General features: G+C 47.7%; 1 protein-coding gene across 1 annotated transcript in view; it reads left to right on the top strand.

Moving 5' to 3' along the window:
• The window catches only part of LOC120383526 (zinc finger protein 135-like), an 83,696-nt gene that overhangs the window by 53,239 nt on the left and 8,774 nt on the right, over window positions 1-21,683 (top strand). The window contains exon 4 of the mRNA XM_039501693.1: window positions 21,078-21,132. Within this exon, the coding sequence (XP_039357627.1) occupies window positions 21,078-21,132 (55 nt within the window). The remainder of the gene's footprint in view (window positions 1-21,077; window positions 21,133-21,683) is intronic.

The following is a 21,683-nucleotide window of genomic DNA, read 5'->3' as shown; positions in this document are numbered from 1 at the left end:
GTTTCTCCCTTATCCGCCAGCATTCAACAGAGTCTAAAAGAGCTGGAGCAGGAATAGCAAAATAATGTGGTGTTTTAACTTCTGTGTTATTTGAGGGGACGGGGTGAGTCCGGGGGATTCCCTCCCGCCCCCATCAAGCTCACACATCTTCTCTCACAGCAGCCTCTGCCCAAGCCGAGGAGGGTTTATCCTTTTCCCTTTCTACCCCTTCACCTTCACATGTGTCATTTACCACAGAGTCCTTTGCTCACCATGCTTAGGAACCAGGCTTTGATTTCTTTGATCCTCAATCAGGCCCCTGAGGGCTGGAGAAGAAAATGTCCCATTCCTGAAGGGGGAATTGAAATGAACCCCAAAGCACAGTTCGAGCTTCAAGCCCAGCCTCCAGCTATTGGTAAAGTGGCACCTGGAGTTTTTCCAGCCAAATCCAGATCATTTGTAGATAGGAAGTTTTTGGTGATTTGGTTTTTTTTCCTCTTTCTTTTGTCACAAGGATGCTAAAGCTTTTGTCAGTAACCAGCCAAATAATGCGGCGGTGCTGAGGAAAGGAGCTTTCGCCTGTTCAGCAGGAAATGGACAAATTTGTTCCCAAGATTTTGAGTTTTAGGATTCTCTGGGATTTCACTTCATGAACAGGAAAGTGGTTTTTAGCCTACCCTGATGTGTGGGTTTTTCTCTTTTTGGTGAAGGCTGTTCTGTCACGTATTTGACATTAAATTAGTTTGATGGGATGTAGCTCAGATTTCTTGGGGACTTCCAAAGAGAAATGATAATTTGCCACAATAGTCCTCACTGATTTTCTTTTCACATCAGATTTGCTGCTTCTTTGAACAGTGAAAATGACCAGTGTCTGTCAGCAAAGCACTGAGGGCGAGTGCTGGATACGCACTCCAGGAGTCAGGGACTGCAATGGGGAAGGAAGTGACTGTCTGATCCCTTTGGAGATGTGAGATACAGTCAGGAGGGGGAGAGGGAGGCCGGGTGGGCATGGCCTTGAAAGGGCACTGTTTGCTCTTGCGAGCCAGAGATCTGAGTCTGAGAACTGTGAACTCACTGCACATGTCCCAGAGGGAGAGGAAATATCCTACAAGTGCTGGGGGAAGTCGTCCTTCAACTCCGAAGGGCTACAATTGAAGCCCCGAGAGGACTGATGTGGAGAGGACTCAGCGACTCCCTGTTGCTGAGAGGAGGAGGCCGGGCAAATGCCTCTCTCATGGATTGTTAGCGCTTTTCTACCAGCTTTAACTTGTTCCTCTTTCCCTGGGGCACCTGTGTGGCTGGAGCAGCAATGTGCTGAGCTGGGGCTGAAATCCACCATGCTGAGCTGGGCGTTGGATGCGGGTGGGGATTGGTATTAACTTTTATTTCTTGGTTTGAATAGAATAAAGTAGAATTTAGTTTCTCGAACACCCAGTGTCCCTTGTCTTGAATAATGGGGGGAGGGAGAATGGTCTTTAATGGACTCACTCAGACGCTCTCTGGCTGTCACCTATTGACGCAGCTGGGGAAAAGGCTGGTATCATTCTGTTGTGTATTAACGTCAGTGTTGTAGGAGGTTGTTGTCCTGCTCTGCTCGGCCCTGGAGTTGGCTCAGCTGGAGTCCTGTGTCCAGTTCTGGTCACCACGTTTTAGGAAAGATGAAGACAAATTGGATTGAGTCCTGAGGAGAGCAAAAGATTTAAAAAACCCGACCTGCAGAGGATGGTTAAAAAAAGTGGGTTGATTAGTCTTGAGAAAAGCAGGCTGGGAATGGTCTGCAGACATGTTAAGGGCTGTTATAGAGACTGGGGATCAGTTGTGCTCCATGGCCACCGAAGGGAGGACAAGAGGTAAAAGTGTTAAGCTGCAGCAAGGGAGATTTAGGTTAGAGATTAGAAAAGCTTTTGAACCATGTGGATATTTAAGCTCCAGAATAGCTTCCAAGGGAGCTTGTGGAATCCCCAGCACTGGAGGTGGGTTTGGTTTCTTTGTTGTTGTTTTTTAAGCCCCTTGGAGGTGTTATTTCACCATCCCTGAGCTCCATACACTGCAGGTTCTGGCTGCAACGTTTTCATCTTGGGTGCAGCCATCCCCGCCCTGCCATACCTGCAGCAAATGCTCCATCTGCTGGAGGAATCAAAAGGCAGCGAATTAGCCCAATTGGCAAGTGGTGATGAAGGTGAGCAGACCTGCAGAGGAGAGCAAAACCCAAAGGCTCTGGTGCAGCTTCTCAAAAGCATCCTCTGTATGAAAGGGAGGACCCTCCGCATAGACAAGCAGAGAGGGAAGTACCCCATGGCGACTCCCTCTTGCTTCCTTGGGATTTGGATTTTCCCATGAGGCGAAGGCCTTGGACTGAGGTAACCCCAGGGTGAGAGATGAGAGGAAGAGGCCCAGGGAGGACAGACTTAAGTAGTCTTGCTTGCCAGGTTACTGGTAGCTAAAAGGGCCCTGGGTCAGAGCCTGGTAGAGTGGGAGGGCCTAGACTCTCCTTACCACGACCCCCTTGGCAGTCCGGGGTTCTGGCTGTGACCACTAGGCCATGCTTCCCAACCAGACCCTCAGTACAAACCATTGTTGGCCTTTTGCAGTGTCTAGCCCCTCTCCACTGGACGCTTAGAAATTCCCAGGTAAGCCGTCCCCAAAGGGACAATACCAGCCTATAGTTCAGCCTGGTCCCACAGCCCACCGTGAATATCGGTTGGAGGCTCCTTCATGAAGCTGTGCGCATGGGTGTGTACCTGGCACAGTTCACCCCCATTCCTTACGCCTGCCCATTTTACAGCGTGAGGGAGAACCTGGTGCACACCTATCTAGAATGTGTCTGGTTGCAGCCCCTATTCTGGCTCCTCCAGAATCTCCTCTCAGGGGCGGCAGGTTATATGGGCTCATGGTGCCCAAGCACCAGGAATATTCAAGGCTGGGGGCTGTGCTCCACCAATATTTGGAGCTGGGTTTTGGCCCTGCCTGGAGCGGGCCCCGCCCCCTGCCCTGGAGCATCGTTCCCCCACCATCTCGGAGGTTTTCTGCCTGAAAAAAACCCAGCCCAAACAGCCCGTTCCTCTCTTGCTTGTGCTGCTGGCTGGCTGCCGCTGCTTCTGCCTAAGGCTATAGAGAGCAGCGGGGGGCAGACGGTTGGAGCACCTCAGGAGGGGGAGAGAGGAGGGGGGAGGAGGCACACACCTGCTTGGGAGCCCTCTCTCCAGTCCCCGGCACCCACCTGGAGGAGACGCCAAGGGGACTTCTGGCCGGGAGACGGACATCTGGGGTGACCCTCACTCACCTGAGCAGCTGCTGGGGCTTTGGTGAGGTTTGGCCCTGTGAGCCACCCCCTCCCCCCCGCAACCCCCACTCTTGCCCAGTGCTGAGCAAGGGGCAGCCCCATCCCCAGTGAGGCTGGGGTGAGGGGCAGCGGGCTGCAGCATGGGAGGAAGGAAGCCGCATGTGATGGCAGCTCCCCCAGCACCCACCCACAGGGGAGATGGGGGAGGGGAGCTTCCTAGACCAGAGCAGCTGGGGCTTGGGTGAATTTTGTGACACCTTGCCCCCCCCCCCCCGCCCTGCAACCACCCTACAGTCCCCTCTCCTGCCCTATGCAGGGCAAGGGGCAGCCCCATCCCTAGTGAGGCTTGTGTGAAGGGCAGCAGCAGGGGAGGCCACACATGATGGCAAACCCTCCCCCCACCCTCCCCGGTACCCGCCATAGAGGAGGCGAGTGGGCTTTCTGGACCTGAGAGAGGCCCTAGGAGTATGTGCAGTGACCGTGGTGCGGAGGGAGTGTGCTGCTGGGGGCGGGGGGGGAGGAGTGGTCTCTCCCCTGGAGCTTGCTGCTGGTTTTTAATGTCCCTAAGAACTAGGAAACAAAAATCAAACATAGACTTTGCTTTCTTTGATAAAAGTAATAAAATGGTTAGCGGTGTTAAATTAATCCTTTAAAAAACAAAACCCAAGGAGGTTAAATAAAGCCCAGAGGGCTCTGGGTAAAAACCACGACGACTACAAAACAGCTGCAAAGACGTTTTTACACACAAAAAGAAATTCCCTTTCTCTGCTTTTCTTGTATACGGTAAACAGCTTCGGCAAACACGGAACTCGTACATGTGGAAAGGAAACATGGATGCCATGGAAACAAACCCTGCTGCCAGTGGCGGGGGGTGGGGAAGTACTTTCTGGCCCTAGTCCTGGGGCAGCCTGTCTGCACCCCAAGTTCCTTATCCCCAGCCCTGCCCCACCCCAGAGCCTGTGCCCTCAGCACTCCAACCCTGAGCACCCCCCTGCACTGTGAACCCCTTATCCCCAGCCCCACCCCAGAGCCCTCACCTGAGGGGAAAAACATGCAACTTAAATTTGGTGGTCAGTTTGGAATATCATTGTGTTTAGCACAAAACTTGATTATTTTACGCCCTTCAAAGTATAAAACTAGTCGTATACGGGTGTTACGAAGTGGGAATGTTCTTAATGTTTTCTCTGAATACTGTGTTGGGCCTCAGTTTCCCCTATGCATTTCTCAAGGATCTAGCTGGTAGGATAAGGGGGTGTGATTGTTGTAGAGCCCTAGGGTGCCAGTGTGATGCCGTCTGCACAGAGAATGGCCAAAACCCTGTCTCCGGGCAACTGATGGCCTGGGCCACTCTCCTGCAAGTGCCAACTGAAGGTGTTGGAGAACAAAGAGATCAGGTGGCCTCCTAATGCCTGGAAAAGAGACAAAGGCCAGAGGAGGGAGTGTCAGTGCCTGTGCGGACTTCCGTTAAGTGCATGGTGTGGAAGGGGATGTTGGGATGCTTTGGAACTACTCCATACAAAGCCAGTCAGGACTCTGGGGGAGCCTCCTCTCTGAGCAGACTGTCTCCAGGGCAAGAAGCTTACACCTTCCTGGGTCTGACCGAGGAGGAGGGGCGGCTCCAGGCCCCAGCACGCCAAGCGCGTGCTTGGGGTGGCATGCCGCGGGGGGCGCTCTGCCAGTCGCTGGGAGGGCGGTAGGCAGTGCTCCAGTGGACCTCCCGCAGGTGTCCCTGCGGAGGGTCCGCTGCTCCCGCGGCTCCACCGAAGCCGCGGGACCAGCGGACTCTCTGCAGGCACGCCTGCGGGATGTCCACTGGAGCCGCGGGACCGGCGACCGGCAGAGGCCTCTCTGCCACATGCCGCCCTGCTTGGGGCGGCAAAATGTCTAGAGCCGCCCCTGCCTCGGAGCATTCAGCATGCCCTTCCACACCGTGCGCTTTCCACAGCGAGTCTGCCCAGGCAGGTCCTGGGGCAACCAGAGATCCCTGCACCCCAACTCCGCAGTCAGACATGACTCTCAGCCAGCCGGTAAAACAGAAGGTTTATTAGACGACAGGATCACAGTCTAAAACAGAGCTTGTAGGTACAGAAAACAGGACCCCTCAGTCAGAACCATCTTGGGGGGTGGGGAGCCCAGACCCAAGTTCTGGGCCTCTCCCCATTTCCCCAGCCAGCTCCAAACTGACATTCCCTCCTCTGGCCTTTGTGTCTCTTCCGGACAAGGAGGCCACCTGATCTCTTTGTCCCCAACACCGTCAGTTGGCATCTTGCCGGGGAAACTGAGGCACCCACACAGGAGTCAGAGAAAACATTAAGAACATTCCCACTTTTTCACAACAGGTACAACAAATTTAATACCGTATATTGAAGCAGGCAAGTGCTGCTTCTGACTTTCCACTTTTAAATGACCCTTGTAATCTTGTGGTGCCGACGCGTTGTAGCTTCATTTTATATCGGCTTACAGGGCGGGAGCGGGTGGGCACCACCATTTTGGACACCACCAAAAATTATACAAACCTGTCGCCTATGCTCCTCTTGAGGTTCTGGCTGCACTTTACCCCACACCTCTTTATATATTCACACCTTGTCCGTGGATCTTGTCAACATCCTCCTGGAACTGGTCTAAGTGGCCATTTACAATCCCAGGGGGAAGATGCTGGACGAGGGGGCGCTCTGCGACTGTGGGGCCTATTTCAGTTCCTCCCTTGTCTCACGCATCCAGGCAGAGTTTCTCTGGGCATCACCTGCTGGCTCCTTAGACAGCTTTGAGGAGCAGCGGGTGCTGTCCGGGGTTCTCTCCTCAGTGCCCCCCTCTGGATCCCTAGTTCTGAACTTATGATCCCCACTCTCATCCCTGTTATCTCTTAGTTGTCCCCAAATTCAGTTGGGTCCTGGGTGTCCAGTGGTTCCTCCCACAAGGCTGGGGGAGGCACCCACCCACTGTGATGGGTTAGATCACAGAAACCCCCTGGGAGCTGCCACCTGATGTGCCAAGACTATTTCTGCTCCTGCTTTCCTGCCCTGCCAGCTCAGGACTCCAGCACCCTGTCTTGTTGAGCCAGACACTCCCGTCTGCTCCAACACAGACCCAGGATCTGAATTACTTGCCCCAAATCTGCAGGGTTACCTGAAAGCAACTTGCAGAAGTGTTCCTGTCTTTAACACTCAGATGCCCAACTCCCAATGGGGTCCAAACCCCAAATAAATCCATTTTACCCTGTATAAAGCTTATGCAGGGTAAATTCATAAATTGTTCGCCCTCTATAACACTGAGAGAGAGAGATGCACAGCTGTTTGCTCCCCCAGGTATCAATACATACTCTGGGTTAATTAATAAGTAAAAAGTGATTTTATTAAATACAGAAAGTAGGATTTCAGTGGTTCCAAGTAGTAACAGACAGAACAAAGTGAATTACCGAGCAAAATAAAAAACAAACACACAAGTCTAGTACAGTAATAAAAATTCAATACAGATAAAATCTCACCCTCAGATGTTTCAATAAGTTTCTTTCACAGACTGGACATCTTTCTAGTGTGGGCACAATTCTTTCCCCTGGTACAGCCCTTGTTCCAGCTCAGGTGAGGATTTCTCATGATGGCTGCCTCCCTTTGTTCTGTTCCACCCACTTATGTACCTTTTCCATAAGGCAGGAATCCTTTGTCCCTCTCTGGGTCCCGTCCCCCCCCACACACACACAATGGAAAAGCACCAGGTTAAAGATGGAATCCAGTTCGGGTGACATGATCACATGTCACTGTAAGAGTTCATTACCCACTTGCCAGCACACAGGTATACAGGAAGACTTACAAGTAAAACAGAAAGACCGGGACTACTTGTGGCACCTTAGAGACTAACAAATTTATTTGAGCCTAAGCTTTTGTGGGCTACAGTCCACTTCATCGGATGCCTGCAGTGGAAAATACAGTAGGAAGTTATATAGTTATATATATACAGAAAACATGAAACAATGTGTGTACCATACACACTGTAACAAGACTGATCAGTTAAGGTGAGCTATTACCACCAGAAGAGAAAAAAAAAACTTTCTGTAGTGGTAATCAAAATGGCCCATTTCTAGCAGTTGACAGAAGGTGTGAGGAACCCGGGGTGGGGGAGAATAAACATGGGGAAATAGTTTTACTTATGTAATGACCCATCCACTCTCAGTCTTTGTTCAAGCCTAATTTAATGGTGTCCAATTTGCAAATTAATTCCAATTCAGCAGTCTCTCAGTGGAGTCTGTTTCTGAAGTTTTTTTGTTGTAATATTGCGACTTTTAGGTCTGTAATCGAGTGACCAGGGAGATTGATGTGTTCTCCAACTGGTTTTTGAATGTTATAATTCTTGACGTCTGATTTGTGTCCATTTATTCTTTTATGCAACACACCTAAGTAAACCAGAGCCATCTAGAGACAATTGTCCTGGTTCATGGGAGCCATCAAGATTCCAAACCACCATTAAAGGCCCACACTTTGCATAATTACAATAGGCCCTCAGAGTGATATTTTATATTTCTAGTTTCAGGTACAAGGGTGATACTTTTATACAAATAGGATGATCACACTCAGTAAATTACAGGCTTTGTGATGATATCTCACGAGACCTTTTGCATGAAGCATATCCCAGTTACATTATATTCACCATCATTTCATATAGAGTGCGTCACCTCCTGGAATTTCCAGTAAGACCAGCCTGAGCCATCCCGAGCCGCCTGCCCAGGCTGTCCAGAGGAGGAACACGGTGAGCAGCAGGAACCTCCGGCAGGTAGAGGTGGAGGTGGAGTGGAGGAAGGACTCACAGGCACTGGGGGGCTCAGGGAAGGGTCCTGAAGCAGGGAGGGGAAGAGGCAGAGCGCAGGCAGGGCCACCACAGCCCAGGCCTCCCCTGGCCTATTATACCTTCTGCTCTGGTCTGAACCTGAGCTGCCAGAGCGCTGGGGGAGGCTTTTTTTTTTTTTTTTTTTAAGCTTCCCCCACTAACAGCTGCTGCCGAGCGGATACACTCAAGCAGCATTTCTCAAATTTGGCCACCAGGGGCTTTTCTTGCTGCCACAGCCTCCTGGGCCGTGACTGGGGGGGGTGTAAAGCAGCTGCCCCCTCCCTCGGGGCCACCAGCAGGGGTTCATCCCAGCCTCTTTCTGGAGCCACAAACGCCAGAGGATCAGGCAGCCGGTGTGAGGTCCCATCTTGTCAGGGGCAGTGGGGCTCCGGTTTCCGGCTTCAGACCTGGGGTGGCAGGCAGCAGGCTCCAGCCATGGGGCTTTGGGCTCCAGCCCCAGGATCAACCATCCCCCCACCCACCCACCCATCGCTCCTGGCCCCCGCTGCCACCTCCAGCCCCAGGCTCCAGCCCTACAGTAGCAAGCTCTGGACCTCTGCTGCAGGGCTTTGAGCCCTGGGCTCACCACTACCCCTGTTGCCGCTGGTCCCCACTGCCTCTCTACCCACGTCCCATCTCGGGCTTAATTTTCCCCCCAGTTTGCTGAGTCTGTGTAAGTCTGTTGTGAAAAGCGATATTTGTGTGTTTGTTAATCGCTTTTCGCTGCATCCCAGCTCGCTAGCAAGTCTGCTGCTGTGAAACGCAGAATTAACAAACGTACAAACATCACTTTTCACAGAACCAGACTTACTAGCTAGCAAGTCTTTTAAATAAAAAGCAACCAAAAAAAGCAAGAGAAACAACAATTAACAAAAGAGAAGAACATGCGAAGCACCTTATTTGTGACAGGTTTCAGAGTGGTAGCCGTGTTAGTCTGTATCAGCAAAAACAAGGAGGAGTCCTTGTGGCACCTTGAGACTAACAAATTTATTTGGGCATAAGCTTTCGTGGGCTGGAACCCACTTCATCAGATGCATGGAGTGAAAATACAGGAGCAGGTATAAATACATGAAAGGATGGGGGTTGCTTTACCAAGCGTGAGGTCAGTCTAATACTAATTTCTCCCTATTGTTCTTGTCACACCTTCTTCTCAACTGTCTGTAATTGGCCACTCTCTTACCACTTCAAAAGTTATTTTTCCTCCCTTGGTATCCTGCTGTTAATTGATTTATCTTGTTAGACTGACCTCACACTTGGTAGAACAACCCCCCCCCCCACCATGCTTTCATGTATTTATATCTGCTCCTGTATTTTCACTCCATCCATCAGATGAAGTGGGTTTTAGCCCACAAAAGCTTATGCCCAAATAAATTTGTTAGTGTCTAATGTGCTACAAGGAGTCCTCATTGTTTTCACCTTATTTGTGTTTCTATTCTGTGTAGGTCCAGTAAAGAATAGAGGCAGCAGTACATTATTTTTATTATGGAGTCTGCAAAACAAACCCAACATTAATAAATTACCAGGCTATGGGCAGGGGTATGTGCATATTTATTTGTTTATCCTAAAGTTAAGTATCTTAGGAAAAATTGTCAGAGTAGCCACCAGCAAAAGTTGGTGGCCGTACTCTGAGGATACCAAAAAATTGTAGTGCGAACCCCCGCGCTAGAGAGCGTACAGTGTTGCAGCTGCACCAGTAGCCAAAACCTAAGAGTGCTTCTAATATCTTGATCTGGTTTTGGCCTCGCAACATGAGGCCCTGCACTTAACCCGATGGCCCTGGTCTGTTTCGATGGCTGCATCTGATCAATTCCAACAATGCAGGGGATTGTCTGGGCGCCCATCAGGAGAAGGTGGATGATTTTGGAAAACAAGGAGGGGGAAATAGGGGACTATCTTGAGTGGGCAGAGCACCAGTCCCTGACCCAGAGCAACAGGAGCTTCTCTGCCGACATCCAGATGCCCGACGGCCCCGGGGAGCTGCAATCAGTGCCCACATTGGGGAGCAAGCTGGGAGGGGGGCAGAAGGGATCCTTGGGAAGAACCCAGGGACAAAACACGGAAAGCACCATGACCAGAGCGAGGGGAGCAGAGCTGGTAGCTCCAGTCCAAGGCTGGTAGCCAGTGAGTGCGGTGTGGAGACAAGACACCAGTTCTAACCATCTGCTCCCCGTGCCAGTCTGTTACCAGAGCGTCCCTGACTCCCCATCATGCCTGGATCCTCTGGAACAACCCGAGTCTCCCTAGAAACCTCCCTTCTCCCCCATCCCTGGGATCTGCCCGGCTCCTTTCTGTCCCCCCATCAGACAGGGTGATTTCCCTACACCCACCCTGAATATCCCCAACACCCCCTCCCCACAGTTTTGTGAGCTAGTTACATACCAATTTAGTGACTGTTTGAATTTAAACTGAAACATTAACACACACTTTAAAAGTTTATACAGTGTATGATAAAATATGTGTATCTGAAAAAGTATAATAGATTTGAAAAGTATGAACATAGACTAGCTTCCTTGCTTCCTTATACAGCTGTTGTTTTTTATGATGTCAGTGCATTCATTTCGGTGATGTTGGCCAACCTAATAATTTCAAATGATGATTTGTAAGCAAAGTCTAAATGAGCTCTCCCTGACAGCTAGTGATGAGCTGGGACTGTGGGGAAAAGCTTCAGGGCCAGATTATATTTACATTCACACCTAATCTACCTAGGTATCCAGCAAACAGAGCTGTGTTGTCCAAGTGATAGATTTTGGCTGTTGTTGGGTTACGAACCACTTGAATGTGGGGGAAATGGGGAATTAAATGTTCTTCTTATTGTATGAGTAAAGGACGGTAGAACTGTACTTAGCCTGTGCTGATTTGAAGGCATTGAGAGAGGGAGGGACATGTCCCTCACCACTGTTTACCATAGAGAGTCTTTTGTTTTGTTAAGTGACCACTGCTGGGAAATCACTGACAATCAGGTCCAAGTGCTTAGTCCTGTTGTGGGGACAGTGTTCCAGTGGGTACAGTGTTTTTGTGTAAGAGACAGCCCAGACTGCACTAGCAGTGAGGTTCCCCCACTCATAGCTCAGCTGAAATCACTGAGAGCTGGTGGAACCTCAAGAGACCAACTCGCAGAGGTCACAGTGGCAGGTGGCAGCAGAAGGTGACTGCGCAGGGCCATTGGCAACAGAGCGGTGGAGTGAACGGTGGCACAATGAACAGACATGGCCAGAGCGAACAGTGAGCAACTGGAGGAACAAGCAAGGTGCCTTCTTGTCCCCCACCTGGAAGTTGTACTCATGTGAAAGCACCTCTGAACTCTGAGTCTCCACTAACCAAGGACAACACCGGTGAGTGGAGTGCGGTGGAGAGAAAAGTGAGGGGCATGTTAAATAAACATTTGTTTGTTGGACTATATTTTAGTTACTTTGCTCCAGAATGCTAGATTTGTGACTGGGAATGGAAACTTATATAAATATGTTTCCTAGTAGGCCAAGATTTTTAACATGCATTATTTGCCAAGGTTGTTATCTCACATTGTTGCTATCTTGGGAGGTCATTATGTTGGGGAGATTCTGTATTAAACATTTTTATTATAATAATTAATTTTTACATAAGAATGGTCGTACTGGGTCAGACCAATGGTCCATATGGTCCAGTATCCTGTCTTACAGCAGTGGTCAAGGCCAGTGCTTCAGAGTGAATGAACAGAACAGGTAATCAACATCAAGTGACCATCCCCTGTTGCACATTCCCAGCTTCTGGCAAACATGCTAGGGACACTCAGAGCATGGTATTGCATCCCTCCCATCCTGGCTAATAGCCACAGATGGACTTGTTCTCCAGGAATTTATCTAGTTCTTTTTATAATCCTGTTATAGTTTTGGTCTTCACAGCATCCCCTGGCAAAGAGTTCCCTGGGTTGACTTTATATTGTGTGAGGAAGTACTTCCTTTTGTTTTTAAAAAGCCTGCTGCCTATTAATTTCATTGGGTGACTGCTAGTTCTTGTGTTATGTGAAGGATTAAATAACATTTCCTTATTCACTTTCTTCACACCAGTCAAGATTTTGTAGACCTCTATCATATCCCCCTTAGTCATCTCTTTTCTAAGCTGAAAATTCCGTCATTTTAATCTCTCCTCCTGTTTCATACCCCTCACCATTTAGTTGCCCATCTCTGTACCTTTTCTAATTCCAATATATATATTTTTAGGATGGGTGACCAGATCTGCACACACTATGAGGCAATATGATATTTTCTGTCTTATTATCTATCTCTTTCTTAATGATTCCCAACATTGTTTGCTTTTGTGACTGCTGCTGCACATTGAGTGGATGTTTTCACAGAACTATCCACAATGACTCCAAGATCTCTTTCATGAGTGTTAACAGCTAATTCAGATGCCATCATTTTGTATGTATAGTTAAGATTGTTTTCCAATTTGCATTACTTTGCATTTATCAACATTGAATTTCATTTGCCATTTTGTTACCCAGTCACCCAGTTTTGTGATACTCTTTGTAGCTCTTCGTCTCCCTTGGGACTTAACTATCTTGAATAGTTCTGTATCATCTGCAAATTTTGCCACCTCACTGTTTACCCATTTTTTCAGATGAATATGTTGAATAGTACTGGTCCCAGTACTGACCCCTCAAGGATACCACTATTTATGTCTCTCCATTCTGAAAACTGATAATTTATTCCTACCCTTTGTTTCCCATTTTTTAACCAGCAGGGCCAGCTCTAGCCATTTCGCCGCCCCAAGCACGGCGGCACGCCACGGGGGGCGCTCTGCTGCTTGCCAGTCCCATGGCTCCGGTGGACCGCCTGCAGGCGTGTCTGCGGGAGGTCCACCGGAGCCTCCTGCCACCCTACCGGGAACCGGCAGAGCGCCCCCAGCGGCATGCTGCCCCAAGCACGCGCTTGGCGCGCTGGGGCCTGGAGCCAGCCCTGTTAACCAGTTACTGATCCATGAGAGGACTGCCCTCTTATTCCATGATGGCTTACTTTTCAAAAGTCAATTTAAATTAAATACATTTTTTTAATTATTTTTTTTTTAGAAATCTAGGTCTGTTATATGTTTTGGTGTAACTTGCATTTTCCTTATGTTAAATTTGCATTACCCTAACAAAACATTTACTTTCTTCACATCAGTCAAGATTTTACAGACCTCTAGCATATCCCCCCTTAGTTGTCTCTTTTCTAAGCTGAAAATTCCCAGTCATTTTAATTTCTCCTCCTGTTTCATACTCCTAATCATTTTAGTTGCCCATCTCTGTACCTTTTGCATTTCTAGTATGTCTTTTTTGGGATGGGGTGACCAGATCTGCACACAGTATTCAAGGTGTACATGTACCATGGATTTATATAGAGGCAATATGATATTTTCTGTCTTATTATCTATCCCTTTCTTTAAAAAGCAAAGGTTTCAGAGTAGCAGCCGTGTCAGTCTGTATCTGCAAAAAGAACATAAGCTTTTGTGGACTACATCTGATGAAGTGGACTGTAGCCCACGAAAGCTTATGCTCAAATAAATTTGTTAGTCTCTAAGGTGCCACAAGTGCTCCTGTTTTTTTTTAAAAAGCAAAGAGAATGTTGGGAATCACTGACTGCCGCTGCACATTGAGTGGATGTTTTCAGAGAACTATCCACAATGACAATGAGAGTGAAATTACATTAAAAACAAATGAACAAAAACACCTCACGGAAACAGAGAGATTGCAAAGTCAAGCACTCAAAAAATCAGGAAGTGTCACTAGTAAAGTTGCCTCCTTGTACATATGCACTATGATTCCATCTTTCTTGAGTGTTAACAGCTAATTCAGACTCCTTCATTTTGTATGTATAGTTGAGATTGTTTTCCAATGTGCATTACTTTGCATTTATCAACATTAAATTTCATCTGTCATTTTTGTTGCCCAGTTACCTAGTTTTATGAGATCCCTTTGTAATTCTTCGCAGTCTGCCTGGGACTTGGGGTGTGCTATAGACCGCCAGGATCTAGCTTAGAGATGGATAGAGAGCTCTTTAATGTTTTTAAGGAGGTAAACACTAATAGGAACTGCTTGATAATGGGGGACTTTAACTTCCCGGATATAGATTGGGAAACAAATGCTAGTAATAATAATAGGGCTCAGCTTTTCCTAGACGTGATAGCTAATGAATTCCTTCATCAAGTGGTTGCTGAACCGACGAGGGGGGATGCCATTTTAGATTTGATTTTGGTGAGTAACGAGGACCTTGTTGAGGACATTGTTGTAGGGGACAACCTTGGCTCGAGTGATCATGAGCTAATTCGTTTCCAAATAAATGGGAGGATAATCAATAGTGCATCTGAGACTAGGGTGTATGATTTCAAAAGGGCTAATTTTACTAAATTAAGGCGACTAGTTAGGAAGTGGACTGGGATAACATATTTAGGGATCTAAGGGCAGATGACGCCTGGGGTTACTTCAGGTTGAAGTTGCAGGAGTTGTCAGAGGCATGTATCCCGAGAAGGGGAAACGGCTCGTAGGTAGCAGTTTTAGACCGAGCTGGATGAGCAAGCGTCTTAGAGGGGTCATTAAGAAAAAGCAGAAAGCGTACCAGGAGTGGAAAATGGGAGGGATCAGCAAAGAAACCTACCTTATTGAGGTCAGAGGGTGCAGGGAAGCTGTGAGAAAGGCAAGCGACGAGTGGAGATGGACCTAGCGAAGGGGATTAAAACCAATAGCAAACGGTTTTTTAGCCATATAAATAGGAAGAAAACCAAGAAAGAAGAAGTGGGACCGCTTAAAACTTTAAACGGAGTGGAGATTAGGGATAATCTTGGAATGGCACAATATCTGAACGAATACTTTGCCTCGGTCTTTAATGAGGCTAATGAAGGGCTAAGGAATAGTGATAGAGGGACCGATGGGAATGAAGATGTGGGGTAGACATTACGGTATCTGAGGTAGAAGCCAAACTTGAACAGCTTAACGGAAGTAAATCGGGGCCCGGATAATCTTCATCCTAGAATATTAAGGGAATTGGCGAGGATATTGCAGCCCGTTAGCGATAATCTTTAATAAATCCCTAAATTCGGGATTGTACCGACTGACTGGAGATTAGCTAATGTAGTTCCTATATTCAAGAAGGGGAAAAAAAGTGACCCGGGGAATTATAGGCCTGTTAGTCTAACATCTGTAGTATGCAAAGTCATGGAAAAAATCTTAAAAGAGAGAGTGGTTCCGAGCATGAGGCCGATGGCAACTGAGATAGATTACAGCATGGATTTACGAAAGGTAGATCGTGCCAAACCAACCTGATCTCCTTCTTTGAGAAAGTAACAGATTTTTAGACAAGGGAAATGCGGTGGATCTAATATATCTGGATTTCAGTAAGGCGTTTGATACGGTACCGCATGAAGAATTACTGGTTAAATTGGAAAAGATGGGGATCGAAATGAAAATCCAGAGGTGGATAAGGAGCTGGTTAAAGGAGACTGCAGAGGGTAGTATTGAAGGGGAACTGTCCGGTTGGAGGGGGTTACCAGTGGAGTTCCTCAAGGCTCGGTTTTGGGTCCGATTTTATTCAATCTATTTATTGCTGACCTGGGAACCAAAAGTAGGAGTGGGCTGATAAAGTTTGCGGATGACACCAAGTTGGGGGGTATTGCCAATTCGGAAGAGGATCGGGATATTCTCCAGGGAGATTTAGATGACCTTGTAAACTGGAGTATTAGTAACAGGATGAAATTCAATAGTGAGAAGTGTAAGGTTATGCATTTAGGGATGTCTAACAAGAACTTTAGTTATAAGCTGGGGACGCACCAGTTGGAAGTAACAGAGGAGGAGAAGGACCTAGGAGTCCTGGTTGATCGCAGGATGACTATGAGTAGGCATTGTGATGTGGCCATTAAAAAAGCTAATGCGGTCTTGGGTTGCATTAGGCGAGGTATTTCTAGTAGGGATAAGGAGGTGCTAGTCCCGTTATATAAGGCAGTGAGACCTCATTTGGAGTATTGTGTGCAGTTTTGGTCTCCCATGTTTAAGAAGGATGAATTCAAACTCGAACGGGTACAAAGAAGGGCCACTAGAATGATCCGAGGAATGGAAGGCCTTTCGTATGAAAGGAGACTTGAGGAGCTCGGTTTGTTTTCATTAACCAAAAGAAGGATAAGAGGAGATATGATTACACTCTTTAAATATATCAGAGGGATAAATACCAGGGAAGGAGAAGAATTATTTCAGCTCAGTGCTAATGTGGACACGAGGACAAACGGATATAAACTGTCAGTCAGGAAATTCAGGCTTGAAATTAGACGAAGGTTTCTAACCATCAGGGGAGTGCAATACTGGAACAGCCTACCGAGGGAAACAGTGGGGGCGAAGGACCTCCATGACTTTAAGATTAAGCTAGATAAGTTTATGGAGGGGATGGTATGATAGGATAACGGGCTTAGTCAATAGGTCAATTAAGTGCCACACTGGTAAATAGTACAATGGGTCAATGGTATGATATAACCTTTTCCAGAGGGTTTGGCTGGAGAGTCTTGCCCGCATGCTCGGGGTTCAGCTGACCGCCATATTTGGGGTCGGGAAGGAATTTTCCTCCAGGGAAGATTGGCAATGGCCCTGGAGGTTTTTCGCCTTCCTCCGAAGCATGGGGCAGGGGTCGCTTGCTAAGGAGTGGGTGGATCGGCTTATGTGGCCTGCATCTTGCAGGAGGTCAGACTAGATGATCATAATGGTCCCTTCTGATCTTGAATTCTATGATTCTATGATTCTATGATTAACTATCTTGAATAGTTTTGTATCATCTGCAAATTTTGCCACCTCACTGTTTACCCATTTTTTCAGATCATTTATGAATATGTTGAACAGTAATAGTAATAGTAATAGTCCCAGTACCGACCTCTCAGGGATACCACTATTTATCTCTCTCCATTCTAACAACTGATCACTGCTCTACAGCCAAAATGCTTCTGAAATAAATGTAGTCAAACTTTACTAATTCTGGGTCACTGAGAACGAAAAGGATGCTTAAAATTGTTGATTGGCTCTAATTTTCAAGTTATGCTATTGGGTCAGTATATACGACCCTTGACTTGGGAATGGCGGAGGATAAGTGAGTTATAAAGGGAAGGGATCTCAATTTAAACCAGAAATGACTAAAATACATCTTTGACTGGATCTATGAATAAATCTATGACTGCGTTTGGACAGTACTTGCTTTTTAGGCAAAACAATGAATGATGCAATCTGAAGCTGGTATTGCGTCATACATGATATGAATTGCATCATGTTATTCCTAGAAGTCATGGATGATGCAATCATAACGAAGCTTACATCACTCTGCTGAACAAATTGCCCTATATCAGCTCTAGAAATCATACAGTGTCGTGCTCTCTTATTTGTCAGTGTTTGATTTTGCAAAGGGACACATTTCTGTTTAGCCAAAGTGAGCAGAGATGCCTCGTACTTGTGTGAACAGTGCAGTTAACTTCTGCTATGTTTGTGGTGAAGTGACTTTTGCATCACAAATCGCAGTATAACCACTATGGTTAAGGAAGCCTATCACCTTTATTTTGACTGCAAAATTGGAGATCAGAACAAGAGGTAGGCCCCTCACATATGCTGCAACACTTGTGCAACAAATCTTCGCCCGTGGTTGAACAGGAAAAGGGAATCTATGCCTTTTGCAGTGCCAATGATTTGGAGAGAGCCAACAGATCATACCAGCAATTGTTACTTCTGCATAGTGCCTCCAGTTTGGAAAGGTGTGTCAAAGAAGAAAAAGTGGACTGTGCATTATCCAAACATTCCATCAGCTATACCCCCAGTACCCCAGGGAGAAGGACTGCCGGTTCCTGATGCACCAGAATCATTCTCACTTGAGTCAGATGAGGAAGAGGCAGAGGATGAAACTTCTGGTCCTGAACCATCAATGTCACAGGACCCACATTTTCACCCATCCTCCTCCTCTGAACCACATCTCATAACACAAAGTGAACTGAATGACCTTGTCAGGGATTTGGAACTACCCAAGAGTAAGGCAGAGCTGTTGGGCTCCAGACTACAGCAGTGGAATCTCCTGGCAGGTGATGTTAGGGTTTCCATGTTCCGTGACCGTCAAAAGGATCTTGTCCCATTCTTCTTCATGGAAGGTGATCTTGTAGCCTGCAACAACATCGATGGCGTGATGGCAGCCCTCAACATTGTTCACGATCCAGATGAGTGGAGACTGTTCATTGATTCATCGAAGACGAGTCTTAAAGCTGTTTTACTGCAAAATGGCAATGTTTTGCCATCAATTCCAGTTGGTCATGCAGTCCATATGAAGGAAACCTATGACAACATGAAACAACTTTTGAGGTGCATAAACTATGACCAACATCAGTGGCAGCTTTGTGGCGATTTGAAGGTTGTTGCTCTCTTGCTTGGTCTGCAGACTGGATACACAAAGTACTGCTGTTTTCTCTGCGAATGGGATAGTCGTGCAAGAGATTCCCACTACATCAAGAAAGACTGGCCACTCCGACAGTCATTGGAGCCTGGGAGGAAAAGTGTTCAGCATCCACCAGTTGTTGAATCAAGGAAGATTTTGATACCACCCTTACGCATCAAGCTGGGTCTGATGAAGAACTTTGTCAAGGCCATTGACAAAACACGAGCAGCTTTCAAGTACCTCCATCGAAAATTTCCAAGGTGAAGTGAAGCTAAGATAAAGTAATGTGTCTTTGTTGGTCCTCAGATTCGTGAACTTCTTCGAGATGATGCATTTGACCATGCACTGCATAGCAAGGAAAAGACGGCATGGAAAGCCTTCCAGTTAGTGGCAACAAATTTTCTCGGAAACAACAAGGCAGACAACTACAGGTTGTTGGTGGAAAACCTCCTCAAGGCATACAAAAGCCTTGGTTGCAACATGTCACTAAAGATATATTTTTTTGCACTCTCATCTAGATTTTTTTCCACCGAACTGCAGAGCAGTGAGCGATGAGCACGGCGAGCGATTTCACCAGGACATTGCAACAATGGAGAAACACTATCAGGGCAAATGGAGTCCATCAATGCTTGCAGACTATTGCTGGACAGTGACAAGAGATGCTTCATTTAATGAATACAAGAGACAAGCCAAGAAGCACCGAATAGACACTGAATAGGACTTAACTATGTACATAATAGTTTTTTGCCTTTTGTTTCATAATAAATTTTATTTATATAACCGTTTTGCTGATTTTTAAAGTGTTACATAAACAGGACAGGTGAAATATTATCATGTAAAGCAACCATAAACACATGAAAAGACCTAGGTTTACAATTTATGATTAAAACTCTACTATCTACACAATATACATAGACATAAAATGTAAAAACTTAAATACCTTAGAAACAGTAGCCAATCAGTTGTTTTAATTGTCATATTTGAATTCAGCACATCAAAATACATAATAAATAGCACATTTTATCTCTGAAGCAGACGACTTCTCAAAAATTGTAGACCAGTGTAATTTATTCCTACCCTTTGTTTCCCATCTTTTAACTAGTTACTGATTCATGAGAGGACTTTCCTCTTATCCCATGATGGCTTACTTTTCACAAGTCAATTTAAATTAAATACTTTTTTTAATGTATATTTTTTTAGAAATCTAAACCTGTTATGTGTTTTGGTGTAACTTGCATTATTCTTATGTTAAATTTGCATTATCTGAAAAAAACATTTACTTTATTCATATCTTTTTTTTTATCTCATTGGTCCTGACACCCCCCTGTAAATTCGAACACCCCCACTAATTTCAGTGCCTGGGGAAACCACTGCCCCACATTGATCCTGTGGTTTCTAGGCAGGATGTCCATATAGCGCTGGGAGAAACTGCCCTGCCCAAGGGGCTCGGGCTGCAGCGCGCTGGGTTGATCGCTAGGACCCAGGAGCTGCCGGGAGGCGGCTCCGGGCAGCGAGCGCTGGGCTCCGGCCCGGCCGCAGGAAGTGACTCGCAGCCGCTGCGGTGACTCTGGCTCCCAGGCTCCTGGCGAGATCCCCGAGCCCCGGGGGGCGGCTGGTGCGGGGAGCCCGGAGCCCTGGCTGCAGCCGGGAGAGGGGAATCTCCAGCAGGGCCCTTCCCGCTGCTCCCCCCCCAGGAGCCTCTCCCAGGGCAGAGCCCCCAGCCCGGCCCGGCCCCTGCCCCGGGGCCCCGCTCGGAGGAAGGTGAGAGAGACCTGCCCCCGGCACCCCCGGGCTGCAGGGGGAGGTTTGGCCCCAGGCTGCTCCCCGCGGTGCGGCTGCGATTCCCGCCCGGGGCCCGGGATCGCGGCCGCCAGCCCGGGTGGGGGAGGGGGGAGAGCCCGTCCGGGCCGGGCTGGGGGTGGGACAGACACGCGGGAGGGGTGGGGTTGGTGGGGGCAGCCGGGAGGGGGCTGAAGATAAGGGGAATGGGGAGAGGGTGTGTGAGGCCGGTGTAGGGGAGCAGGGGCAGGGGAGGTGGTTGCACTGAAGGGAGGTTGGGGCGATGCAGGGTGATGGGGCAGAGGGGGAATTATGGGGCTGATGGGAACGAGGCTGGACTGGAGGGTGCAGGTTCTGGGATGGAGTTTTGGTGCTTTGTGCAGGCTGCAGCAGGAGGGGAGGGTGTAGGAGGGGGGGAGGGGTGCAGGCTCTGGGAGGGCATTTGGGGGCAGGAGAGGGTGTGTGGGAAGGGGGGGTGCAGGCCAGAGGAGGGGTGACAGGGTTCCCTCACCATTCTGAACTCTGGGATACAGAGGCGGGGACCCACAAGACCCTCTAAGCTTATTTCTACCAGTTTAAGTTAAAAACTTCCCCAAGGCGCAAATTCTTCCTTGTCCTTAGACAGTATTGCTGCTCCCACCAAGTGAGTTAGACAAAGATTCAGGAAAAGAACCACTTGGAATTCCTGTTCCCCCAAATATCCCCCCAAGCTCCTTCACCCCCTTTCCTGGGGAGGCTTGAGAGTAACTAAGGTGAGCACAGACCAGACCCTTGGGTTTTAGGACACCAATCCGATTCTTAAAAACAGAACTTTTATTACAAAGAGAAAAAGGAGAAGAAACGCCTCTGTGAAATCAGGATGGAAGGTAATTTTACAGGGTAAGAAGAGTTAAAACACAGAGGATTTCCCTCTAGGCAAAACTTAAAAGTTACAAAAAGCCGGGAATAAACCTCCCTCTTAGCATATAGAAAATTCACAAGCTAAAACAAAAGATACTCAAACACATTTCCTTGCTATTACTTGCATCTAATATTACAGAAATAGCTTCATTTCATTAGGAACAGGAATACTTGCTTAGTTTCTCCCTTTGTCTTTAGAGAGAAGGGTCACAGAGCACAGAACAAAGCCTCTCCCCCACCCCCATTTGAAAGTATCTTCTTTCCCCATTGGTCCCTCTGGTCAGGTGCCAACCAGGGCTCCTTGCAGTGGCCCAGGCTGCCTGTGTAGGTGTTATCACTGCTGGGCTTCCAGCCTGGCCAGGGAGCAGGACCACAGAGGAAAGAGAGGGGGCTTGGGGAGAGGAGGGGTCGGGCTCCTGCATGTGTCCCACTTTTGCCTTTAGAAAAGGTGCTCACCCAGAGATAGGGGCTGGTAGGAGTTTTACCCAAAGGGCTGAGAATTTACCAGGCAAATGTCCACCCAGAATCCC

This window comes from Mauremys reevesii, linkage group 15 (genome assembly GCF_016161935.1).
Source record: "Mauremys reevesii isolate NIE-2019 linkage group 15, ASM1616193v1, whole genome shotgun sequence".
Lineage (NCBI taxonomy): Eukaryota > Metazoa > Chordata > Testudines > Geoemydidae > Mauremys > Mauremys reevesii.
The sequence above is the reverse complement of the archived record's forward strand: the minus strand, read 5'-3'. Positions and strand labels throughout refer to the sequence as shown.